This window comes from Empidonax traillii, unplaced genomic scaffold, assembly GCF_003031625.1.
Source record: "Empidonax traillii isolate 1590-97213 ecotype Southwest subspecies unplaced genomic scaffold, ASM303162v1 scaffold748:size532870, whole genome shotgun sequence".
In the NCBI taxonomy this organism is placed as follows: Eukaryota; Metazoa; Chordata; class Aves; order Passeriformes; family Tyrannidae; genus Empidonax; species Empidonax traillii.
Window position 1 is genome coordinate 141,233 of NW_020955941.1, and position 27,713 is coordinate 168,945.

The 27,713-nt window shown below is 43.1% G+C and overlaps 1 protein-coding gene across 1 annotated transcript; it reads right to left on the bottom strand.

Moving 5' to 3' along the window:
• Positions 1-4,631: 4,631 nt before the first annotated feature.
• On the bottom strand, positions 4,632-27,127 carry DTD1 (D-tyrosyl-tRNA deacylase 1). The gene is made up of 6 exons (XM_027900788.1): positions 27,034-27,127; positions 25,046-25,136; positions 22,580-22,815; positions 13,178-13,275; positions 6,987-7,163; positions 4,632-5,237 (listed from the first exon to the last, which is right to left on the bottom strand). The coding sequence occupies exons 1-5, from the start codon at positions 27,074-27,076 to the stop codon at positions 7,008-7,010; spliced, it is 624 nt and encodes a 207-aa protein (XP_027756589.1). The 5' UTR covers positions 27,077-27,127; the 3' UTR covers positions 4,632-5,237; positions 6,987-7,007.
• Positions 27,128-27,713: the final 586 nt, after the last annotated feature.

Consider the following 27,713-nt stretch of genomic DNA (forward strand, 5'->3'; position numbering starts at 1 on the left):
CTCCCGACATTGACAAATAAATACCTTTGCTGCTCAAAAGACTCAAAGCTTCTGGGCAGTTCTTTTACCAAATTTTTCGGATTCACAGGTTCTCTGCAAGACTGAGGGGTTTGCACACATGTAATGCAGAGCACTGGGTTCATACACCAAAAAAAAAAAAAAATTATCATATTGCACAGTTTTGGAACAAAGAAGCTATCTGGAGAATGCAAATACTTACAGCAAATACACACACTCTGAAAAAACAACGTCTATTATCGCCAAAATGGTAATTTCTTTTTTAAGGAAGGAAACTTCAGTGAAAACCGCATTAACCCACACTGTAGTAGTTTTCGGTTTCTTAGGTTTTGCTGACACCAGGTGGCACAAAGGGAAAGAGTCTTAGAGCATTAAACATCTCTGTTCCTGCTCCACCAGCCACATCATACCTTAAGCTCTCTGAGTCAAGATTTGCCGTTTCCATTACTAAAAAGCCAATATACTCAAAGTTTTAGAAGAGATGCCATGGAAGTCTTTTGCAGGTTTAGCCTTGACATCTACCATATGAACTGTTCACCCCCAAGTACTCCAATCTTTTACATACAGTTGTATTAGTGCAAAAAGATTAGTAAAAAGACATATATTCACTCTGTAGAGCCATAAGCTTTTTCAACTTCCCATATAAAATGAATCCCAGTTCTTAATAGGAAATATTTTGCCACCGCACCTCAGCTGGCCCTGGTTAACATCCCCCATGTTAACCTAGGCATGAGGAAAAAACACTTTTTTACGGATAGCAAAGTACTCTCTTACACAAGGAGTAACTCTCCTTCCATCATGACTAAGCCACATTCCCCATACACCAGTGTTACAATATATTCATTAAATCCATAATAATTTTTGGTCAAGGAAAGAAAAGGGGCAACTCTAAAATATTGAGCGCATAATGTCAAATGCATAAAGAACAAAAACATATTCAGATAATGCTGACTGCAAGTAATAAAGTATTTATTAAATCAGAGGAGCTCCTTGAAAGAAACTAGCATGGAAAAATAAAATATTTAATTATTTTGAAAATATTTATATGGGGTACACAAGTGCCTTCAGTAACACTAAAGTCCATTTATTCCATACATATTTTATACAAATATTTAGTGTATTTTTGTGTGCTTCTCAGCACATTCCAGGACACAAAATAGACACTTGCAATTCAGCAGTCTCACTGAGACTCCAGCAGTGTAAGGCTTTATGAGCAGCTCTAACATTATTCACAAATCTTGTTTCAAACACCAATCTCACATTTACTTTTTCTGTGTGTACACTAACTTTTTCATGACCACATTTCTTGACAGGGCTTCTGTGACATCCTGATTCATCCTCAGGACTTTGTTACAAGCAAATCCACCAAGACACATTCCTTGTGTAAAGGTGAATGCTGTGACAATGGCTGTGACCAAGCACCTCTGTCACTCCCAGAGCCTCAGCACATCTGCTCCCACAGCGAGCACCCCCTGACTTGTAGTGATGAGTGTCCAGCAAAGAGACATGTTGCAGCCTGGAAAACCTGACCACGCACTTCTTCCTTTCTTAAAATCTCTTGGCAATGCAATCCCATCATCATGCCATCTATTCTGATTCCTGCTAGAGCTCTGCCATCTCGCTTTCACTGAGAACTAGTGAACATGCACTAAGAACCATAAGAGCATGCCAAAAGTTTAGGAGACTCTCTTAAAATTGTCACCAAATCTTGTCTGCAGAGTCCAGTTACACGTAGCTGAGCTGACGGATAAACATTTCAAACCAATCAGATCCAAAATCAACTGAAAAGGGGCATTTCTAAGAACATTGTGGAACTGCTCAGGATGGACTGGAGCAGACACTTTGCACTAACTGAAGACCTGCTCGGGGAGGTCTGGCTGCCCTTTGCTGGGCAAGTACTGAAAGGTAGAAACTCCATTAGTCAGAGTGAGGGTGCTGGTCAGCGAACAGAACAGCCAGGCTGCTGGCAGAGCAGCTTTCCCCCTTTCTAAGAGCCCTGTGTTTCACCGTCTTGCACCATGAAGAGGTAATTCTCCTCCCCTTTCTGTTCCACAGACTCCACCTCTCTCAGGTCCATCAATAGCACTGTCATCACTGAAAGGACTGCAGATCTGCTCTAACTGCGAGCCCATAATCCCACAAGTGACTTCATTTTTGGCTGGCTATTGAAATGTGGCTTGCAATGAACCTGAAACTCTCCTCATTCTGTGGAAGAATGTATTTTAGAAAAGAGTATTTCAGAAAAGTGCAGCAAATTATTTTGAGACTAAAACCCATCATCACAGAGCACCAGATCAGAGCAGAGAGAGGGAGCTACTGCCAACACATTCAAACAAGGATCCTCCAGGAATGAGCATTTCTGTATATCAGACTATTTTTAATTAACTGCCCATACTAACTTCTACAATTGAAAACTGTGAACTTATCCACTGAGTACTTACATCAATGGTCATGATATTTTGCCTTCGATTCATTGTATTTACGCCCCAAATTAAAACAGTCCAATCATTTTTCCAAATAGCTTTGTAGACACATCGCTTACTCTGACTGTTCCATTCTTAAAATCCCATTTTTGAAACGAGCCTATAGATTCAGCATCTGAATGGAGATGTTTGAAAATACCTGCAAAACAGGTTTTTGGTGTTACAATTATTGTATTTTCTGGTTATGGCAGTCAATTAAAACTAGCAGTATATTTTCAAAGAAGTCCTAGCATAACTTCTGCTTACCAGGGGGGCTTCTTCGGGGAGTCTTCTGTTGAGAAAATATTCTTTTCCTAAAAAAAAATCAGGCTGAGGAACAGAGACAGGAATTCATGTCTCCTGGTTTTTGCCTGCAGCTCACTACAAGCAGAAAAATCCATGGGAAGATACTGAGTTTCAAAGCCATGTAACTGCAGTTGTAAAAGTGGCCTTTCCCAAGTTTTGCTGTAAGTAGAACAGGACGGTAGCTTTTGTTAAAATAAACAGTACTTTTAACAAAGCTGGTTGGTATTTTTTTGAATCCTGAAACTAATCATGGTGCATAAAAATATACTGGGCACAGGACAAGAGGAAGCATCTGTCCCAAACATACAGCTTTCCTGGATATCTCCATTTCCTGGCCCTCCATCACCTCAGACCAGGACCACATCCCAGTTTGTGGTGAGCTTATCCTCATGCCCTGCATATAAGGCAGGAAAAAGTTACTGCTTAGAGGAGACTCAGAAAGACCATGCAGTTGGTCATGCAGAGCAAACACAGCTGAGCAGGAAGCCAAGCATAGCCGCCCTACCATCTTTACCCAACAGCCCTGTCTTTGCCATTTGTCTCTCCTTCAGTGCACCTACAGCATCACCTGTTGCCTCCCCTGAAACATATTTATGACGCGTCTTCTTTTCACTCTTAATTGTTCTTTGTAGTTTAGTTTGCACCAGCTTACCTTTCAGAGTGCCAAGATGGCACAAGCTTCACACCCTTATCTTCTTAAGGACAAGCTGAAAACCAGAAGTCAAGATTTCAAAGGAGCAAGCAGGACACTTAAGCCAATGAGGCAGGACTGAGGGTTGGTTGGTCCACAGCTCCAACAAACCTGAGAGGGAGGCACTGACCATTTTCCTGCCTGAATTTGCAATTTGCAGCCAAATAAGCACTGACTTGACAACAGCCCATTAGGCTGTAGCCCCAAGTGAGGAAGATTTTGAAGGGAGAAGACTCAACAGGTGTATATCGAGAGGTGAAAGAGCCTTGCTTGTGACAAAGCTGTGACTATAGAAACTAAATTGTGTATTATGATCAGATAAGAAATGATGTAATTCTTAAAGGCAAGACTAAGTGTAACAGTTCAACCTATCATGCCTACTCACCATTCTTGTTTAAATGCCAGGTCTGTAGCTTGCCAAATCTTTCCTTAAGCTTGATTTTAAAAAGCCCTGTCAGGCTGAAGTTCTCAAACTCTCCCGTCTTGGGTTGACTGATACTTCACAACACAAGCAGCCTACAAGAGGAAGTTTAAACCACCCCCCCAGTGGCTGCACAGCGTGCAGCACTGTAACTGCGATATGCATTTGGATTAACAGCAACTTCTCATCAGTGAGTTATCCCTACTGTCAGGTAGAGAGCTGGGCATCCTGGCTCTCATGGTGGTCATGGCAGATGGCCAGGGAAGACCGTAAGGGCAAGGCAGGCCTGGAGAATAGCCATTATAAAAGGTACCACCATCTCTGAAAGAGGTCAGAGGTGCAACAACCTGCAGTCTTTCATTTCCCCTGAAGCTTCCTTGGCTTTAACATCTACAGGAAAGCAGTTCTGCAGCTGCTTCTCAGCTCTTGTTGTTGGAAGCTGGCAGCTTCCAAACGCATTTCTGCCTCTGATGGATCTGACAAGGCACGATGCAGCACGTGGAACAGCTGTGTGCCATTTCGATGGCCACCACGAAGTATCTAAACGACCTAGATGTTTTAGAAACAGTAAAGATTTCAGGTCAGCAACCTGACTTCCAAACTTCCACAGGAGAGGTGGATGAGTTGGAACAGCAGGTGATTCTTGGCCTGTAACTTTAGCTCTGTGTCCCCCACTCTGTTACACAGAGCTGTATCCCAGGGAATGCAGTACACAAACACCAACAGGCACTCAGCTAGCATCATTTGTTTAATAAAGTCTTTTCTGTTTTTAAAAAAGTTTACAGGACATATGTGTTCTACACAATGAACTACTAGCGGCTGATCTTTCCTCGTAATAACTTAATCCATGCAAAAAGACTGGACTGCCTACCTTGGAGTTACGTAGCAGCTAACAATTGACAAAAATATACACAGATCTACACGCTGACATGGATACAGGTAGCATGTGACAACATATAATGAGAATCAATATACAAGCCTTGGAGAATTTTCGGAATTCAAGTGCAAGTTTAAGGAAAACCCCTGATTTATTTTTTAAACGGAGCTTATGTACTGAAAGTGAATGTTCTGCTACAATCTGCCTACACTCACCCTTTATTCAGCAGTTATGTGGAAACATATACACAAAAATGTCAAAAGTCCTTTTCACTACTGATACTACACATTAACAACTAACTCTGACAGCACTGCTTTGGTTGTTTCAATACAGAATGATATGTTTCTAATGTCTTAGTTCTGTTTTCCCATTTTTCATCCTTTTCCAAAGTCGTTGAGGAGTGTTGCTGAGGCAAATATTGTGGTTTTCTTCAAGAGTCCACTGTAGCTTTTGTATAAGAAACTGTGGAAGGCAAACAAACAGGGACATTACTATAGGTAGAATAGCAATACAGTAGGATTCCTTCAAATCCCAAAGAGAAAAGCACCTTTACTTATTGTCACAGCATGAAAATTAAAGCTAGGTTATTTATCACATTTTAGAAATGTTCAGCTCCTTAGAAATTCAAATGTTATTGGAAAGACTGGACTGACCAAAGCACTCCAGAAGGTCTACAAACTTGTGCTCCCTAAAATGTTCTTATTTCAACACGCAACCCAGAAACAGTGGGGAGAAAACTTGTATCCCTGTACCATAGCAGCAAGGCCAACAGTTGGTGAGAAATAATAGTACATCCTCACTTCATTTTCTAAGAGCACATTTTTCTTCCCAATGTGCCTGCTCATCTCCAGGATCAAAAGAGAAAGATGCAACAAACATAGACAGCAGAACTTGTGCTGTACCATATGACAATCTGACTGCATCTCAATTAAAAACAGAGCCATTTCACACCAATCTTGAAGATGCTTTTCATGAGGTCAGGACTTGAGAATTTCTATGATCCCTTTGCAAGGCAAATCTAAAACAAATTTCCAGAAATCTATTCAATGCCTTATGCAAACTGATTTATATTAGTATCACTTCTATAAAACAGAAATAATCCCCCAATGTCTGACTTATCAGGGAAATTAATAGATTTAAAAAAAAAAAAAAAAGAGAGAAAAGAAAGTAACTTTGAGCAATGTGCGATGCTGAATAGTATCAGCTAGACTGAACTTTAGGGAGAGGAAAATGAAAGAAAGGTTAAACCTTAACTTTGGAAAGCTGTTAGTAATTAAACTGCACAGCCAACTCAGGGCTACAGCGTGCAGATGAGGTTAATAATACTTTACTGAGAGCTTAGACATGTTAGAAAAGTCAAAGTCAGCAGTGTAGCTTTTCGGGGCAGGGAAAGAAGGGTAATGAAAGCTGTGTCCTGATGACTTTAAACTGACTGGAAGAGTAGGATAAATACATATCTACATAGGTAGATAATCCATGGCAAAGGAATTGGGTCTGTATTCAGTCTAATTCCATTCACTCATGTCCAGGTGTATCCTGCAGGTCAAGTGCCTGAAGGAAGGGAAGATCTCCTGTTGCCAAATTCCAGCAGCAAGCTGGCTCTCAATGACTGGCCTCATGACCTTATTACATGGTGAAGGTGTATGAAACAGCCTGTTACCAAGTCATCCTGGGAAAGAACAAACTGAGGAGGGATGTGTAGGAACCCTGACAGGAGGTTGCAGTTCTGGTTTGTCTCCAACTTGTGAGCTGTTTTTCACTTCCTCTGCAGGGGACTGTATGTTATTTGGGCACTACAAGTGGTGGGGGCTGTTCCAGAATGACCTGCCTGCTAAGTGAAGACTGAGAGAAACACAACTGTGTATCTCTACTCTGAAGAATACAAAGCAGGATTCTGAGTTATGTCACTGCTGTGTTATAAGATTGAACTCTTAAATTTCCTGGGTCAACCTGGAAACAATCATGGCTGGGCCAGATTCACAGATACACCTCCAGCCAATCGCACAGCTGGGAAGAAATTTTCACCTACTCCTACATTCTGGTGTGTGACTGCAGATAGAAGCAGAGGTTACCCACTACCAAGATCATCAGAATTTCACCTTTCAACACTTCTAATGCAACTCTCTGTATGTGCTGCTTCAGTAAGACACACAGGGTTAGAGACTGCCAAGCAGGAGGCCACAGCTGTACAGAGGAGAGGAAAAGCCAAACCTGAGGCCTGCTTTGGATGAGCTAAGGCTCTCTTTCCGAAGACACATCTCCTTCTGCTCCACTGCTGGCGCTGGGGTCATCCTTGTTACGGGGGGCATTTCTTTCTCTACTTGACTCAGAGGGCACCTTAGTTCTGGTCTTCTCTTTTCTTTGTTGCTGTTTTTCAAGTTTTGTCAGCTATTCACAAAGTAAGGAGAAAACACTTCATGCAACAAAACCATTCCAGATGTCTATTTCTAAAAAATCATAAATGCGAGCATTTGTATAAAACTTGCAACTCAGATTCACATCACTAACACATATATCAACAAAACAGAAAAGAAAAAAAAAAGCTGAAGGCTAGGATTTTCAGAAATTTAGAGAATACAGCGAATTATCACCATACACTAGCACAATCACCCCAGAGCATAAAAGAGAAGTGCACATATTCAAAGAACTACCCTCAGTTTTCCTGGATTCCTTCTCCGTCCAACACAAGCTATAAACATGGAAAAGAATAAAACACAAGAACCACAAGAGAGCGCTGGATTCCACCAAACTTCTGTTTTGAGCCTTAAGTAGCAGTTTTGTAGTTTCAAAGATGCTGACCACAGATATGTCCCAAGTTCAGCCATCCAGCACACAAGAACAAATTTACTTTATTCTTTATCCAGACAAAGATCTATGTCAGCTTTAGTATCACCTAGAAAACACAATAACCATGTGAAATCAAAAACAAAGACAAAACCCTCAGCTAACTCTGCCTTGCCAGTAGAAATGCTGTCAACTACTACTAAGAGTCAAGCTAAGCTGCACACAGCTGCCACTTCATCTCCTTCTGGTTTTTCAGAGAAGCAGGTGGCAGTAAGTTTCAGGGATGTTGCATGTCGACAGCTACTTAGATCACCACGCTGTACCTGTGAAGATTTCTAAAATCTACCGATTTTCTTTTTAACTCATTTTCTGATAACACACTCATTGACAACATGAATGCTACTCTTCTACCAACAAGACTACACTGTTGTGTGAGTTTTTTTAAGTCATAATAATAGAATATTTATGTGGAATTCATGGCTTCCTGACATTTAAAAATGTAAGTTACTTAAATGTCAGTCTTCAGAAGTTCCTTTCGTTTCAAACACTAACATTTCCAAGGGGCATTACACTATTATTTACCCCTCATATCGACCAAGTGTGAGTACACTGCTTTACTGTACTGATACAGGCAGGTTCAACAACAAAGATCCGCTACAATGCTTTCATTCTCCTTATCCCTTCCACCACAGAATCTAGTCACAAAATATGGTACAAAATATTATGTAGTTTATTTCTTTCTGGACCGTAATGGAACAAATGGTCCCACAGAGATCAAATCAGCATCTAATCAGAATATATGTATTAAACACTGAAACTGCTATGCCAGTTCCAATTGGAATTACACAATTATTCATAATGCTTTCAAAGTTCAATGGGCTTTTTTTCTGAGTTGTCACCACGTCACCTCCCCAGGCGCCCTGTAAAACCTCATCTTGCTCCATTTCTGGCTGGCTACTTCTATTAGCTACAAATTCCTACCAATAAATACAAAGTACGTCTCCCCCAAAACAGGATATAGACTTACAAAGCATTCAGGCACAACTAAACTAATCTCAGCAATAATCCCAATAAACTTCATCAACACAGCAGAGAAATTTGCTACACTCTTAGCCCCTGGATAATTACATTTATCTCTGTAATCATCCAAATGGATGTATGCAAGTCCAGAAAGAATTACCCAAAATTGCCTCCTCAGTTAAGGCCAGAAACTACAATGCTTCTGGTTTGTACTAGAACGTTAGGGAAAATCCTTTTGTTTTCTGTATCACAGCCAAGAGTGAAGAGAAATACCTGATCTCCTCTCATTTTCCATGACTATGTAAGAAATGTAGTCACTATTATTGAACTCAGTACAGAATCATCACATACTGACCTTCTTCCCTTCTATGCCTTTTTGTTTTCACATTTCTTATTCAGTTTCTAATCCCCGGATTTATTTTTACTTCCAAGCCAAATTTCTTACCAAAAAGATGTTTTAAGAGCTCAATTAAATGCCAGCAATTTTTGACTTTTCTACCTTTCCATTCACATGTCCAAAATGCAAAAAAAAAAATCACAAGTCTTCAGTAAAGGCTCAGCAATCACTAGTGACTGCTGGTGTAAGAATCTTCCAATTTACTTCATACCTTCAAATAATTTGCTTACTATTAAATCAGACCACAACAAAACTGAGCAATTCACAACAAACTAAACTAGTTTCTTCCCCTGTTTACTAGGATTTCAGAAACAGCTGTGATAGTCTCTTTTTTACTTGTATATATATATAAAATATAGATAGACATATCTCATATTTGTTATATATATACACATACATATTTATTGTATAAGGAAGACACACTTATTTTTTATTATTTTTATTATGTGATTTGTATCCCTCTCACAAGGAATAAAAAATACATTTGAATTAATTAATTTTATTAATTTTATTAATTACATTGCAAAGGAATTATAAATTTCAGATTACCAATTACAAACACAGATAATCTCTCAGACAAAAAGAGGTATTTCACTGCCACATCCAATGACATTCATCAGCAATTATTTGTCTGATTTCTTTTGGCTAATATAACATTAAAACACTGCAGGATGGTTCAGTCACCCCTTCTGGCTAAAGCAGAAAGCAACAACGTGAAAACCACACCAGCCTTAAGACTTAGTTCCCGTACTACAAGAAAATCAACAGACTATGTAACAGCAAAAAAAAAAAAAAAAGCCACAGGGAGGCAAGAGGAAAGAGAAGGACAATTTAAACTGGCTCTTCCTCATCACATCTTGTATGATGGGTAAGTCAGTGGTACACACGTAAAACAGCATCAGGACAGGATGTCTCAGAGCATCAGAAACAGCAGTGCCTCTGACTGTGTGTTAAGGTCCTAACATGAGCTAGAAAAGATACTCAGTAACAGTTAAACATGCTGCCAGTTTTCAAGTAACAGAGTTCTTTGTAACGTGGTATATATCAAACTCTTGGTGTGTGTCCAAAGAGTACAGGGCTGGATTCCTTTATCAGTGTCTGTCACTGTAAAAGCTCACGCATTTCTGTGACAGGCAAGAATCCTCCATACCAGGACAAGCAATGAGCTGGAACCCAAGGGGGTTCATGAAATACACGTGGACAACACATTGCAGAAGGCAGGCAAGCAAACTTTACTCTTACTCTCACTGCAGACTGTCCAGTACCCACTCAGATACCCATACAAGGACTCCGACCTTCTTTAACACACGGCTTTAGAAACAGACTTGGTCAGAGGATCATCGGTGTGTCCCTACCTTAGGACAAGTAACAGTGTTCTAAGCACATACTGCAAAAGAAGTCTCATCTTTACTGATTTGAGATGAAATGAGGTTTAAGGAAGCCAATCACCAAGAGAGACTGAAGCAGAATCAGATATTCACCCTAAACAAAGATTTCATGCCAGAGAAAAGTTTGAAAACCATCATCCTTCCCTTACTGCTGTCCATGTTGTGGCCAACAGGAAGATATTATCAGATGAGTAAAGCAGGCACCCTTGAACTGTGAAAGCAAAATCCTTAAACAAGCCAACATTCCCCAAGAAAGAAACAGAACCTTGCAGAATCCTGCATACCTTGGTGATTCCTCCTGGGTTATTTAACACCTACACACAGGGCAGCAGGGTTAAAAGCTCTCTCAGTCCTCTCCATTTCAGTCATAAACTACACTGTGCGATCCTTCGGGGATCTACCCGCCTGTAGTTCAATGATTCCCACTGACTGCTCCAGCAAAAAAGGTTGCTCACCAGTTTTGCCCTAGAGACCACGACACCATGGGGCTCCATCTCATACTCACAGGCAGCAGGACATGATGCTGCTCTCCATCTTGCTACTAATGCATGCGCTCAGCAGCAGGCTACAATAAAAGCTGCTATGCAAAGGATATGGCACCTGCACCTGAGACAGAGCCCTGCAAGAGCATGGAGAACTGTGCAGTGCACATTGCCTGATGGCATGGAGGGACCGTGTCCTTTCCTATCCCACAAAGAGTTGTAGTGGCAAAATCAGAGGGCTGATGCCACCACAAGTAACACAACTAAACCTCAACCTTAACAAGTCATAAACATGGCACCTGAAAACATGGGGCCATAACTCTCTCGATGGTTAATGGACAGTTCTAAGGGGACATCAAAGCACCCTGGTTCTCTGCCAACTCAGTTTTCTGCAGACTATTTCCCAGGCAAATCAGGCAGCAGCTCAATTCCTCCCAGTGGGAATGTGAGTGCCTGAATCTACTAGTAGTTCTCACTCCATAAACAGAGCTACTGCTGCTAATTATGCACAGTTGAGCCTGAGAATTCATTGTGCTAAAACTGTGAGGGTACAGAAATAAAGACCAGAAAAAGAAGAACTACTACTTTACAGTCTATAACATCTTGCTCCACTTCCCCTCCTGAGGAAGCTGTAGAGAGCAAAGAGGTCAACGCTCAGCCTCCTGTTCTCCAGATAAACATAGAGTTCTTTCCTGCTCCACACAGGATATTCCTTGCAGCCCCTTCACCAGCTTTGTTGCCTTCCTCTGGATCCATTCAAGTATTCAACCTTTTTGAACGTGGAACCCAGAACTGCGCACAATCCTCAAGGTGAGTCTGCACCAATGCTTTTTCCAGGTATTCCCCTCTTTAGACTGGCTGCTTACACTATGTTTGATGTACCCAAGGATGAGGTTTGCCCTTTTGGCTGCTCAGGCACACACTGCCAACTCCTACTGAGCCTGCTACTGGCCAGCACCCCCAGATCCTTTTTGGAGAGCTGCTCTCCAGCCACCTCTCTCCCAGTTTATGTTTTTGTCAGGTAATGTTCTGTCTCAGCTGCAGAATCCTGCATTTGGCCCAGCTAAATGTCATGCCACTGATGACTGCCCAATGCTCCAAACTATTTAGATCCTTCTGCATCGCCTCTTGTCCTACAAGAGAGTCAAGAGCACTTCCCAGTTTAGTATCATCAGCAAATCTGCTAATGGTGCATTCAGCTCCTGCATCCAGATCGATAAATATATTGAACAGAAGAGGTACTGTAATTAAGCCCTGAGGAACACCGCCAGAGACTGATTGACAGCCAGATGTAGCACCACTGACTACAACCCTTTGAGCCCTGCCCTTCAGCCAGTTCTTCACTGTGTATCTGCTTATTTCATAGCTGGAGGACTTGTCGAAAAGAATGCTGTGAGAGAAAGTATCAAAAGCCTTACCAAAATCCAGAAAAACTAAATCTACCACCTTCCTATCATCACTATGCAAGTGACCTTACTGTAGAGTGGTATATCAAACCACTTGGACAGGACTTCCCTTCTGAATCCATGTTGACTGTGCCTGATGACTGCATTGTTCTTTAAACGCCTTTCCACGGCACCCAGTATGATCTTCTCCGTAATTTTTTCAGGTACTGGGGTTAGATTAGCAGGCTGATAGTTTTCTAGTTCTTCCCTCATGCCCTTCTTAAAAACAGCAGTAACAAGTTTAACAAGGTGAAGTGAAGCATTATACAAGTAAGACTGGTGTGGCCTTGCTGAGGCACAGTTGGTAGTAACAAACCCTCCCCCTTCTCTTTCAGCCTGGAAAAGTCACTGTAGTGTTTAGAAGACGAGAAAACTTCATTACTGCATTTGGTTTTCAGCATAACTTGTGCTGTTCTTAAGAAGAGCTAACTCTCCTCTCCACTCCAGACTTAAATTCAGGACTTAAATTTGCTGTTCCCTTTTTTCTGATAAAGAGGCATGTCTCCAGTTCCATCCGGTCACCTACATGCACAAGCCCCTACGTGGCAAGAAACTTCACTAAAAAGCAGGCAGGGATGGTTGTCCAGATACAATAAAAACATCATTAATGAGTCATGATTAAACAGCAGCTTTAATGATGAGGAGGAATAAATTGTAAAAAGTTTTTTTGCATTACATACGCACAACCTTTACCAGGACAGCAGGCAGCTATCAACAGGCCAGGGAAGTGAAGAAAACAATGCAATTATTTGACTTTTCAGAGGCTGCACAGGAAGGACAAGGTCCTTGTGCCTAAGGAAAGCTATACTGCTTCATAATAAGAATGCTACAAATCTGCAGAGGATATACATTATTCTTTGCAGACAGACCTTCTGGGTCACTTTACCTGTTTAGGATCAACAGTGGCAGCTGGGGATTCCAATGCTATTGTTACAGGACCATCGTTCTGGATGTGTACCTGCATGTAGGCACCAAACTTGCCATCTGAAAAGGGAAGAGACAAGAAGTGCTGAGAGCTCCTGGAAGGATAATGCATATGAAAGTTTTCACCAAACATGCTACTAAAAAAAAAAACCCACCAAAATATGAAAGGGCAGCTGACTAACAAACTGCAGAAAGCTACTAAGAAAATAACAGTGTACGTGCACCCAGCTATGTAGTTTGACATTTAGAGATGATAAATACACAGCTAAGTATAGAAACACCCACAAAACAAACCAAGTCTACAGATAATCAAGGTGCTCACAGTTCAGGATAGTTCTCACAGTCAGGAGATGAAATTTTAAAGGATGTAACAGCTAAGCCTAGGGATCCACTCCAACTAAGCAGTTCACGTGTTGAAGAAACTTTATACATAGGCAAAAGATTAAAAGCCTGTTCTGAAGCATTTGACATTGAATACTCTAGAGCAGGGAACACTGATGTGCAGCTCAGTCCAAATCCACTACAGCCATTTTTCCACATTCCTGCTTGCAACACAGGTTGTTCTTTGACAGAGTTTGGCAAAAAAAGGTGGAAAAAAAGATGGCTTACTCCTTCAACTTTGCCTACTTCAGAGGAATACACTTCTGAAATCACAGATGTCTGTCTCATTTATCTCAACGGCATTTATTAGCATAGGCATTTATTAGCTGAGGCACAGATCAGATTCTTTGTAAGCATTTCAGAAGCTTCTATGACAACAGAGCCATGAACATTTTTATCTTGTATAGTCTAGAAAAGCCATCCCATTGTATGTTGTCTTCTCCTCACATCTCATTTCATTTTGTCCAAACTTCCTTGCTTCATTTTTTCTAGTCTAGCTCTTTACTCCTCAAACTCAACCCACGCCTGGCAGAGCCAACTCTGCTCACTACCACATCCTCTGTTCTACTGTGCTGCACACCTGAGCAGCCTTTATAGACCTCTTATAGGGACAGCAACAAGAAGAGATGTTCCCATGTCAATTCAAATGCATGGAAGAGAAAAAGGTGTACTGCAGCAAACTGACAGCAGTTATCCAAAGACTGGAGCAGTCTCACTGGGAAGGCAGGCCTGGAGACAGCTCAGCAACACAACCAAAACCACTTCCAGTACCACCCTGCACAGTGAGCAAGAACAAGCTAAAAGCCACAAGGCTCAAACTTCGGTGAAGCAACCACTACTGGGAATATTCACATGAGCCACACAGCAGCTTTCCACAGCAACACGTGATGTCCCTGACCGAAGAGAGGTCAAACCAAGCTATCCTGATTTTTCACAGACGTGTTACTGGGGACGAAGAGCTCTCCCTAATGTTTCCCTGTCATGTCCTGTAAGTCAGACAGAAGTCTGGTGTTTGCTTAAAAGAAAAAGAAAAAAGAAAAGGCATGTTCAGGCCTGTCCAACTCGTATGGGTCATATCACATGTGATCTACCAACCAATTGTTCTTCCAAAGGCTGTATGCCACAAGTCACCCTATGAACTAGAGAGACAAGTTCTGGCAAAGACAAAAATCACAGCACTGCACAAAAGACTGCTGCCAACACTTCAGCAGCCAAGGAAAAGGTTCTGGACTGATCACTGAAGAGTCACAGCAACACAAATGCCAATGGAAGGGGGGGCAAAAGCATGATTTGAGGCATTTATTCTATTAAAAGGTTTACTGCATTATTTTACCAGCTGCTGTCCTCAGATGCTTTCTGCCCCACAGAGGATATGGCTGAAAAGAACACATGTCAAATGTCCCAGTTCATTGTCACAGGCTCCCTTGATTTTCAGTGTTTCAGGTGAATGAGAAATGTCATGAGTGTTGAACCTAGAAACCTGACAGAAGCAAGGCTGCCACAGCTGCACATCCCTAGGTTCAAACAGTAACAAGATTCAGTATGTATTCCAAGCAGGCACACATGTACAAGCACACGTACGCTACATACACACAGACAGCCAACTGCACAGACACCAACACACACAGCACACACATGAACAAAGACAACACCCAAAGACTCACCCTAAACCCGATGGCTGATCAGGATGAGGGTTTATTAGTGGGAAATACGTGTGCACATACAGTGTGGATTTGTCCAGCAGCTGGGTCTGCCCAGTTATTGCCCATGGATCCCAGCCATCCCAGATGCTGGCACCTGGGGATACAGGAGCCCCTTGAGGCTGCTTTTCTCCAGCTCCTGATACAGACCCCCTCATACACATGCACACAACTCACAAGTCTCACCCACAGAGATCTCCAGTCTTTCCAGCAGCTGGCCAGGACGCCTCCAGTCCCTCTGAGAGCCAGTTCCTCCTGTGGTCTCACCCTCAGAGACACACACCCAGACTCACGTCTGGTCACCACAGCTCCTCACCAGCTCATCTGCTATTTGCTCACTCATCCTTGTCAAAGGCACAAACCTTGGACCATGGTCCCACTCCAGTTGCTGCACCCAGACCACCAGTCACACACATGCAGTGGGTCCCTCAAAATAGTTAGAAATGGACTTTAGTACAAAAGCAAGGCAGACTGTAGACATCAGGGACAGGACATGGCCACAAGCACACTGATCAGTCTTTCCTTACATGTGCCTGGGCCTTTTTACACCCTTATCCCTTTATTTTCCCATGCTTGTTCCTCCTGAAAACATCTAGATCCACCTTTTTCTTTGCCTTTTCCTCCTCACCTAAATGTCCCATAACAAGTCTAGTGTCACTCTGAAATGCCACACTACTGAGTGTGTCCTCTGTCTCTAGACAGTGGTCCCCTCAGTCTGAAAGGTGCTCTGGCTAGACAATCCTACTGCCTCCTCAGGATGGGCAACACATCCGGATCACAGGAATGAGGGTCCACCAGGACAGGCCTGGAAGGGCCCAGGCAGGGTTAGCAATCCTGTGAGTCCAAAATTTGGGTGCCCCTGCCTCCTCTGTGCTTCTTTGTGTGTGTGCAGACCAGTTTTGCATCACATAAATGAAGAACTAATAAAGCAACAGTGAAAACCTCTTCCTACCTGACAACTCTTCTGTGGGCTCAGTTCCCTCTAAAGGGAGAAAGAAGACAGCTGAGGTTGCAGAGGCAACAAACAGGCATCAAACAAAAGCACACCAGAAGCTACTGGCACATAACAGTTACTGCTTTAACCAGGTGCAGCTGACTTGATTGGGTAAATCAGGTACCCAATCAAGTGAAGCTGTCAGTATTTCAGGAAAGGATCAGTGTGTTCTGAATGCTAGCTAATGGTGCAGCACAAAAAAGGGAAGCGAGTTACCAAATAATTACAGAAAATGAGAGAAAATGAGGAGATTAAAGTATTACAAAGCAAGTAAAAAAAAAATTGTAAAAAAATCTCTTCTCATTGTATGCATCTGCAGGAGCCTGGAACTGAGAATTTGCAGGGATTCCACTGAGAAAACACATCAGAGCAATCAAAAAAATAGTGATTATAATTTTGCAGTACAGTTTTCAAACCCTTTGCCACCCATGACAGATGAGAATCTGCAGAGAAAACGCAGGTAGTTTTCCCTAAACCAGTATTTTATGGTTCCACTGGTGAATCATGCAGACACAATTTTCAGAGACACAGATAAATGTTGCTCTGTTGAGAAATAAAAGCTTGAAGAATGCTTGGTTTTGCCTAACTGTATCTGTATGCCTGAATTCCAGCTGCCTAATGTGTAAGTCTGTTAGAGACCAAATACCAACTACAGCACAGGAGTTTCACAGAACTGCTTCCTGCACAGAAACAGGTAGTTTCTTCATTTGAGCAGCACAAAAAAACAAGGCTCTACACCTTCACGTAGACCATGAGGAAAAGATCCACTGACATGCTTAGAAAGCACTTACAGTGCTTCTTTAGGAAGATCAAGCAGACCCTACTTGAGCTGCTGTTCATATTTACAGCATATACAGAACGAGATGTACCTTTACCCTGATTACAAAACCCAGTCAAAACTAATACATCTTTCTTTAACAAAATAATAAACAAAAAATACTGCCTTAAACTTTATTAGTGGGAGCACAACTTTCCATATTGCTCTCTATGTATTGTTTCATCCCTCTGCTGTACTTTACTCACAAAAAGGACTGCCTTTTCCGTTTCCCATGCATGTATGGACCTCGAAAAAAATAAACTTCAGAGGTGCCTTTTTTTCAAAGGCCAATATAGTGGTCACATAAGCCCCCCACCTTTACAAGAACACTCAAAATGCTCCCACATCACAAACACTTTCCGTCTTGTTTTCGCACCAAAACTACTATCAGTGAACAGCTGTAACAGCTTCCTCCCATTCTCCTCATACTTAAACTTCCAAGTCACCCCACATCAAGAAGTCAAGATGAATCACAGCTCAGAAAGTTTAAGATTTAGAGCTGATGGAAACAGTACTTAGAACATAAATACTTTTAATGCTGCCCTCCTCTATAGCCTGTCTATTCTCGACCTTTCTCTTAAAGACCAGAAGGATCTGTGAGAGACTGGAAAAATGATTGCTGGCTCAGAACAACTAAAGGCAGGGGGGCAGGGCAAGTTCTGCAATGGTGGGATGGTGCACTGCTCTACACACCATTCCCCCCTAGAGCTTCTAGGACCGCCCTGGAGTGGCTGTCAGTCACTGGCACACTGAAAGCAATGCTCCACACTACAGGAGACCAGAGCAGATAAATGCAGTTAACAGGAGGCGTGCGCATGTGGCATCCTTATTGTCTTGGATCTACAGCAGCTAAGATCACTCTGCAACCAAGACGGTAGCTTGGTAGCTCTTTCTTTCTCTTCTCCTAATTTTCTCTTCTCGAAATCTGGGTAATTTAAAGTTGGATGGGTTAGAGTTTGCTAAGTCAATGCTTTCTGAAATGCTTTATTTTGACTGAATGTTGCCTTTAAACTTTGCCAAAGTTCCCTTATTGTCCAAAGTTTACCAGTAAAAATTTCTTGTTTAACGTCCTGAGAGCGTTGTTGCATTTTTTTTCTTGCGCCTGCCTCAGGGTATAAAAAAAACCATAATTAAGCCCCTTTAGGAAACTTGTCCAGCGAGGTCCAGGGCTTTACAGGGTCTCAGCTCCTTGCAACCACTGAAATATGAAAGGCAATGAAGGTTTCAGTCTCAGCATTTTCTCAAAAGATTTAAAAAGCCAACTGAGGGAGAATTTCTTCACATATTCCAAATTCCAATTGGTCTTAATCCAAAATGCCTTGAGAACCACCACACATCCTCATCCTCAAGCTCTCAAACACACTGCAAATGTGATGATGTCAGAAGCAGCTGCCAACTTCCCTTATCACAAATTCATGTGTACCGTAGTTTCAGGGGCCATGGCTCCTGCACCCACTGTCCTTTCCTCACGGGATGCTTCTGGATTTCTGTTCTGGCAGCTCTCTTATACAACAAAACCTGGTTCTTGATTCACACAGCTCTTTTCAAGAAGTGACCTCACTGTAATACAGCTTTTTGCTCTGCAGCTTTAGTGTCTAATCTTGCCTGAAATAACTTGGCAAAGATAAAACCTAGTTTCAACATTTATTCTTAAATCAATGCCTAATTCCTCCTTAGGAGGACATACTTCTTCAGTAGAATCTCCCCCAGTGTTGGCTGTCTGCCTCAAAGACATGCTCCTGCATTCCTTCCCCTGTCCCATTGTCTACTGTTGAGTCAGTATATGGCAACTCATATAACCTTTCAGAGGGAGGGCATCTCTTATTTGTGCATTATGGTTCCCTGAAAAGGTAAGCTGGAGACAGCTTAACTCCCCTAAATCTGACTGACATCTGTGGAAACACTGGATTTTTGCATTCAGCTAAGAGCTGGGGGGAACACATCACTTCTGCAGTGCTCAGGCAGACAGGCTGCAAAAAGTTCTGCCTTTCAATGCAACTTCTGAAACTCCGAGGCAGATAAATCCCTTTCTGTGCAGCACTGCAAAGAAACTGAAAACATCATCTCTTTCATCTCTCTGTACCAAGAGTTCAGATTGATTTTCCCCTTTTCATTCAGAAAGAGAGGAGGAGAAAGAATCCATCCTCCTTGCATGTTGCTTGTTACCCCAGCAACTTCGGGTAAATTTATCACATGACCCTGAACTGTCCATGGGAGACAGTAATAACTTACCCTTAAACACTATTTCTTTTCATGCTTTTTATACCATAATGCTCTTCAGTGTAGTAAATCTTTCCCCGCTTTAAGACTTCTTGACTGATGAATTCACCTTACCACATCTTCTACAATAAAACAGGATCCTAGAAGTATAATTAAAGTGTCAAGTTTATTCTGCTGGACATCCATCTCTCCAATTTCCTTGTCTCTAAAAATCCGGCACGCATACCTTCCTCAGAGGTAAAGAAGATCATTATCTAAGGTGAGTCAGAGAGGCCACATCTGAGATGTAAAGACTTGAGAAACAGATATAATTTACTTTCAGAATATTTTTTAACATATCTCAAGCCTTATGACCTAAAAACTTAACATAGGTTTTATTCAGGAGTTACTTCTAAGCTTGTCTACTTAGAAAGTTATTCTTAATTAACACCATGCAAATACTCTTGCTCCAGATAAGAACACTTATTCTGAAGTGACAACACTTACAAAGGGAATTAATCAGGGAGAATAATTCTGCTTTCAGCTCGTACCAAACCTTAATCTCACTTAAACTCTTCCTTGTGGAACAATTCTCTCATATTTACTGAGATATTACTACTAAGGGAGCGTGACATTTCACACTCTTTGCCACGCTAATCCTTACTGCCTCAGAAGACTAAATCCACATTCAAGGCAGAGAGCAAAGGCCCTGACACAAAAGGAGAAGCCTTGGTAGGCCTAATATACGGATAGCAGCTTGCACAACAAGAGTACTCCCACCTGTATTCACCAGCTCTGCTCCTCAGAGTGGAATGAGACGTTAAAGGATCAATTTCACAAGAAAGCACTGAAGCAAGACAAACAAGGACTTTGGATGCAACCTTCCATTTCCAGGCACGGGTGCCCATCTGCAGTCTTAAGTTAAACTGTGTTAAACTAGGAACCATGATTCAGAACCTCCTCCAAGATTTTATTTGTCAAATGTCCCCCTCCTTTGAGTGTGAAAGAATGGTTTGTTTGGAGAACACCTCCCATTCTGAGCTCCTACCTGGCAAGCTCCAGATAGACCAGATGACCAGATAACAGATGAAGGAGCTGCCTGCCCAGTATCTGTAACAGTGGCACACGTAGCAGCCTAATTTCCAACTGCCAAATTATCTACCGAGAAAAAATAGGAACCAAAAAACATAAGGCTCTTAGGCAATAGGACATGCCATTTCATAGAATTAAAGGATCAGATGGGTTGGAAAGGACCTCTGAGATCATCAAGTCCAACCCTTGATCCACTACCACCACAGTTACTAGACCATGGCACCAAGTGCCACATCATCTTATAAACCTCCAAGGACGGAGAATCCACCTCCTCCCTGGGCAGCTCATTCCAATGCCTGATTACCCTCTCTGTAAAGAACTTCTTCCTAATATCTAACCTAAACCTCCCCTGGCAGAGCTTGAGCCATGCCCTCTTGTCTTACTGATAGCTGCCTGGGAAAAGAGACCAACCCCCACCTGGCTAAAACCTCCTGTCAGGAGTTGTAGAGAGTGATGAGGTCTCCCCTGAGCCTTCACTTCTCCAGACTAAACAACCCCAGCTCCCTCAGCCTCTCCTCATAGGACTTGTGCTCAAGTCCCTTCACCAGCCCAGCCTTGTTCCTCTTCTCTGGGCCTGCTCCAGCACCTCAGGATCCTTCCTGAACTGAGGGGCCCAGAGCTGAACACAATACTCCAGGTGTGGCCTCACCAGTGCTGAGTACAGGGGAAGGATCACTTCCCTTGTCCTGCTGGCCACATCATTCCTGATCCAGGCCAGGATGTCACTGGCCTTCTTGGCCACCTGGGCACACTGCGGGCTCATGTTCAGCTTCCTGTCGATCCAAACTCCCAGGTCCCTTTCTGCCTGGCTGAATTCATTGAGCTCTCTTTGCCTCAGCTACACAAATTCCATTTTCAGTGATTACATTACTCCTTTAAAATGCATTAAGCAATTTGTGAGATCAAAGGGAAGGACACCTTAAGCAATCCAGAGACCCAAACTCTAATCTCTCAATAACTACAACTCTGTGCATGTAGGAGAAGTGCATGAGTACAGATTTTGTAGACAGCAGCTAGAGCCTCATGCTGATGCACTAAACCTATTTGACAGTCCAGCAGCTCATTTACCAGTGCTCCTTCCCGGGGCCCTCCCACCACCCGCTGTAACCCAGTAGCCTCCACCAAGTCAGGTTTTGATTTCCTCAGGACTTTTCCAGGACAGAATCCAGTATATTTGCCTGCCACACTAAATCACAGACCAGGCATTACAATTTTTACAAAATTATACTTCAGCTCAGGGAAACTGTAAACTCTGCTGATGCTACCACAGGATTTCGCCTACTACTTATGAAACTGCCAAACTTCGGAAACTTTGCATGCACAAATATAAATAGATAAAACAAGCAAACAAAAGCACTGGTAAAGCAATTGGCACAACAGAAACTTTGACCTAATAGAGCTGTAACAACATAGACTGGTACAGCTTAATAAGAAAACAAAATCATAAGTTAACAGGTAGTTCCAGTGCTGCCAGCAGTTTTAAATGCATGTGTTATCTGACACAATACTACAGGCAGTGGCATTAGGTTTCTATGTTTTCAGCACAGAAAAAAAAAAAGCAGAAGTTACAGCTCTTTTTGCAGAAAGCATTGGCAAGCAAGTGCCAAAATATGGGCACTTAACAACAGTGGCTATTCATTTCAGGTATACAACTGCTGAGAGAAGTTCAAAAAGTCGCTGTCAAATTATAAACTGAAGGTACTTAAGAAACAGAGCATTTTCCAAAAGCCCAAGCACAAAAAAGTAGATATACAGAGATATAGCAATTTTTCCACACCTCATTTAAGGGAAAGAAGAAAGTCCATATTTGCTTTTAGTTTCCCAGAACATAAGTGTCAACTCAATCAAATCTTACCAGAGCAAATCTTACTCTCACTAACTTGACAGGATGTTCTGTTACCAGCTTCCGAGGCATAGGAATGGGTCCTAACCTAGTCAGAACTCATCAAAAACAAAGATTCAAAATGCAGATATTCTGAATTAGATAAAAAGTTTTCTGTTACCACCTAAAAGGGATGCAGGTAAGAGGTATCAGAAAAGCATTCCTTATCATGAACAAATGTTGACTGGAAGAACAAGCTACCAGAAAAGATGGACATTTTACGTGTGCATTTCACTGTGCCTCCTCGGAAAACACTGGGATAATGTTTTATCAATGTTTAACCAACCTTCTGTCCTTACCTTTAATAAGCTCTGGCTTGTAGGCTTTTCTTAGCTGCTCTAGGAAGTTGTTATAAAAACACTCTGCCTGCTCCGTGGGCATTGCCATGTGGTAGTCAGGCTTGTTTCCTTTCAGGATGCACTGGAGGGTAAATTGGCTCACACACAACACTTCATACTGCTTATCCATCACGCTTTTGGACCAGTGCTTCCCGCTTTCATCTTCAAATACTCGCAAATTCAAGATCTTTCGAACCCTAGTAGAAAAAGATAATTCTTCATAGAATCATATGGGTTGGAAAGGACCTCTGAGATCATCAAGTGCAACCCTTGATCCACTACCACCACAGTTACTAGACTATGGCACCTAAGTGCCACATCCAGTGTCTTCTTAAATACCTCCAAGGATGGAGAATCCACCACTTCCCTGGGCAGCCCATTCCAGTGCCTGAAATTGTCAGGCATTGGAATTTTTAAACTGTCCCATGCAGAATCAACAGGTACTATACAGAATAAGATAACATGAAAGGGAGATGCATATTCGTTCTTTCTCCACATAACAAGATTTCCCTTTGCACATTCACTCCTAAGCCATGGGAATCTCATCACATTATTAGAGGCATAACCAAGAAAGCCCTTATACTCCTCCACAATGTTGTCAGATCAGTAATCCAGGCCATCATTTTATAGGGAATGGGATCAGAACAGAATAACTGCGTGTTACAGAGTGACATAAAGATGGCATAGCAAGTTAAGAAAGCTCACTCTTTAATATCTGATTTTATGTGTCACAACGTTACTTAACATGTGAACAGCTTTGGGAGTTTTAATCCTCCCACCACACTGGAAAATCACACTTAGTATGCAATGAAATCACCCTACACTATGATTATTGCCAGTCATGATTTACATATGTGCCTCCTGCTTTGTCACTTCCTAGCACTATTCCCAAACCAGGCCCCACAGGCCAGATGAGGACACCACTTTTTCATCAGGAGAAAAGGAAGGCAAGGAACAGGGAAGAACTGCAGGGGGCAGTAAAGTGGTGACTGGGACTTGTTTGAATTTTGGACCCATTTTTGGCTCTAATACTCAAGACAATAAGAGGAGCTTCACAAATGGATCCTGAAAAGCAGCAGGTGGACTTGCAACCCAGTTCGTGTCAGGACTTTGACTGGTAACAGGACTGCAAGCCATGCTCCTGTCTTTGGTTTCTTCTTCTAGCTTCTCCACATCTGCAGCATCAAGAGAGAATATCAAGTGCAAGGCATTTCACTTGCAGTCATGAGCCAGGCATTTTATGCTGCACCAGAGGTGAGGCCGTTAGCACAAGATAAAACTAAGACTTTCATCATCACTGCTCTGTTTTAATCTTAGAGATGTTTGTTGTTTCACTTACAGAATTACTAAAGTTTCCTTTAATAGGACCTGAAAAACCTGGTTAAACTGATTTCTTTCATTCCTTTTTCTCAGATGCTGGCTTCCTTCCCTTCCTGCATTAGTCATCCCAACAACCTGGTTTTGATAGCACAGTCACTACGGATCACCCGCATGCAATATTCAGAAGCATCCTCCACATTCACCAAGGTAAGGATTAGAAACAATGACAGAGAGCAAATGCTACACACTGAGCGAGGCAAACAGTAAGGTAAACCAGTGGAGCATGTCAGAATAAAACTTCCTTCAGCTCTGCTGCAATTCTCTACAAGTTTCACATGTTATGTGAGATCTTTGGTGACCTTCAGGTCATATCCTCGGTCTCTTACTTTCTCTTCCACATCTCCTAAGGGTTGTTTTCACCCTCCCTCACATTATTCTCTCTTCACTGCTTGAGCCTTTCCTCTTCTTGACATCAGTCAGCACCACTACCTATTTCTTCTTTGCCTTTCTAAGGATTGAGGTCAGTCTTAAAACAATGATCTGTCTGAAGAAGACAGAAGAAGTCCCCTGAGAACTCTTTCTTGCATGTGTTTGCTGGCTGAATCACACTGTTCTGTGGCCATGAACAGATGGCCAGAGCCAGTCCTCCAGGCTGCCAAAATTGATTCATATTTCCAGACAAGTGACAAGAGTATCCTACCTTTTGGAAGAACAAAACTTCTCCTCTGCAAGCTAAAATGAGAGTTCGAGGTTTCTGATAAATCCCATCCTTGAAGGATGGATTTCTTCTGGGTAAATTCATGCAGTAAAAAAGACAGACATCTAAAAAAGGGAGACCTGAAAAATCCAACATGTTGATTCTTCCTTTTTGAGTCTGCTCTTGTTAAAAAACACAGAGAGAGGGAATGGAAACAGATTTTTCTCAATGAAACATTAACTAACTAAGAAATTTGCATTTAAGGTAAAAGCTCAAGAGGAACTAAAAGGCAAACTGGAATTTCCCTGTGGGAATAACCGATTTGTTTGGCAACTGCACAAGTATCAGTGATTCAGTATCAGCAATGAACAAGAAAAAGAGTACAAGGCAAAAGGAAATAAGCAACTTACATGTGTTCCAGCTCTCTTTGTGTATCTTCCAAAGAAATGCCCAGCAGCACACAGAGGCCTCGTCCTATTGAGCTGATCTGTTCACCACCCACTGGGGAAGGAGAGGGGGAAAAGTAAGGTTAAATGCACTATCTTGTTTTATGGCACTGGTTTTAGCTGGAAAACTGTTCATCCACCAGAGAAAACAGCATTTCCAAACCCTGCTTCTCTGTGTTAAGTTTGTAGAGATTAAAGATCACATAGAAGCATTCTTTCAAAAGCTTCCCAGCGTCACAAATTCTGTGTGAGCTTAGGATGCTTACTCCAGCACTTGTTGAAAGATTTTTACTACAGTTGGATCAGCTGTGCTAACCAGAGGGGTGGTAGAACTCTCTCAAGATTTGTGAAAATTATCCACCTGGTTGATGTCACTAAATTTACTCAAGTTCTCTACTCCACCATTCCCTTCATACTTTGTATTCGTTGCGAAAAGGTGACTTCTACATTCTACCCTCACGAATTTTTTGAAATGTGACTTTTAATAATCTGCAAATTCTGCCCTTCTAACTGGGAACATAACCCCTTTAATGACATTTACAATAAAACACAAACCATCACAGATCTATTTTGTTTTCCTAAGAAATGTTTTAAATTATCTTAATTATCTTAAATTATTTTGACATGAGATGGTTGATTCTGAGATCACTGTAGTAAGATTAGGTGCAGCCTTAAAACTGAGATAAGCACCAGTTACCCAGCTGCTAAAACTGCATCCAGGCTCAAGACTGGGCAAAAAGCTCCAAACACCCTATAAAATGAAAGAAGATCAGGACTCCAGCAAAAGCTGAAAGTTTGTGTCTCTGCACTAGTGGCCATATCAGGACTATTCCCAACGGGCAGAAGCAAACCCGAGGGAAAAATTCCTCACAAAGACTCCTTCCATTTGATCTGGGTATGAGTCCTCCAGCTCAGTAATCTGTTCTGCTAAGTACAGTACCCTCCCCCTCAAACTCTTCAACAGCCAAAAAAACCCAGTTTAAATTATTCCCCAGAGAGGTGGCAGCAAGTCAGCAAGAACTCCAGTGCTGATGGGATCTGATCACCGCTGTGCCCACAGTACCAGCTGTGCACAAAAACTGCGCCCCTTATACAGGCGTGCTCTGTCAGTGCCCTTTGCTAGCGTGAAGGCCATCCTGCTGCACACTTCTCGGCCCCCGGGCCGAACAGCACAACTCGCTGTGGTGGTCACAGGCTCACCGCTGACATGCACACGCAAAACTGTGACCGTGGGTGCCAGCACGTGTTCGTGATGCGAGGAGGCGGCTGGGATGGCTGCTCTGACACGCACAGGCAACGAATGTGGAGCAGTCACTGGTTCGGCCCTGCCACACGAGCAAGCCGCGCACGGTGGCGGTGGCTGTCGGGGCACACCTGCACACGCTGGGGGCTCGCACAAGGGATGCACTTGCAGCCCACACATCGGCGCGCCACAGCGACCGGGGAAGCCCCGCCAACACAGACACACACCAAGCCTGACAGAATTCAAGGAGCCTTTGGACAATGCTCTCAGGCACACGGTTTGACTCCTGCGGATACCCCGTGCAGCGCTAAGAGTTGGGATTAGATGATCCTTGTGGGTGCCTTCCAACTCAAACAAGCATTTTTCTGTAAACACCCCAACAAGCAATGCAAAGATGACTGCGACCGTGGTACCGATACAAAGGCACTCGAGGAGGCGACTGCAGCGGGACCGCCAGCCCGCGCCGGCAAGGTGAGGATGTACACAGACCTCAGTACGCAGACCACACTCAACCCATGAGGGAGCCGGGCTGGGCCCCCGCGGGAGAAGCGAGCGAGCCGGCCCACGCCAAACTCACGCAACGCGACGAGGAAAGGGGAGCGCACATACACACACACATACACGCACACATACACATACACACACACACACACACACACACACACACACACACGGCCGCCCCCAGCCCTCCCGGCCGGGGCGCACTGACCTGTGACGCTGGCCTGGGCCACCCGCTGTACGATCGCCTTCATGGCGCAGCGCGGGCCGGCGCCGAGCCGTGACAGGCGGCGGGGGCCGGCAAGGGCGGCCGCTCCCTGCCCGCCGCCCGCCCGCACCGCCCCCCGGCGGCCGGGAGGTGCTACTGCAGCCCCCCGGCACTCCGTACCGGGCGCCACCAACAGGGGCTGCTTCCAGAGTGGAGGGACAGGTGGGTGCAGTGGAGGTTCCAGGTGAGCGCAGGACAGGTGTGTGCAGATGTGCGCACAGCAGGTGTCCACAGGTGAGCGCAGGGCAGGCGTGTGCAGATGTGTACATGTGTGTACAGGCCCAGTGTCTACAGGGAAGGTGTGTTCAGGGCAGACGTGTTCTGGGCAGGTGTGCATGGACGTACACAGGACACGTGCGTAGAGGAGTGCACGGGACAAGTGTGCGTAGGACAAGCACGCATGGGCATGCAAAGGACAGGTGTACACAGGTGTTCAGTGTGTGGAGGGGCTCCCTTCCTCTAAAGGGGAGTTAATGTCTGTAGGATTTTGTGGGGTACCTACAAAAAGGAGAAAATGCAGGTAACCAGTGGCACCTCTACAGCAACAGCTGTAGGGACATGAGGCATTGCCCATAGAAATCAGCAGCTGAGAGTAGCCCTCTGGAAAAGGAGGTAGTAGCTGT

Coding starts and splice junctions, on each gene's coding strand:
- DTD1 (XM_027900788.1), bottom strand. CDS start 27,076: ATGAAGGCGATCGTACAGCGGGTGGCCCAGGCCAGCGTCACAG. Junction 22,816..25,045: donor CAAAGAGAGCTGGAACACAT/GTAAGTTGCTTA, acceptor TTTTTCTACTAG/GGTTCGAAAGATCTTGAATT. Junction 13,276..22,579: donor CAAGCCAGAGCTTATTAAAG/GTAAGGACAGAA, acceptor TTCCCTTTTCAG/ATGGCAAGTTTGGTGCCTAC.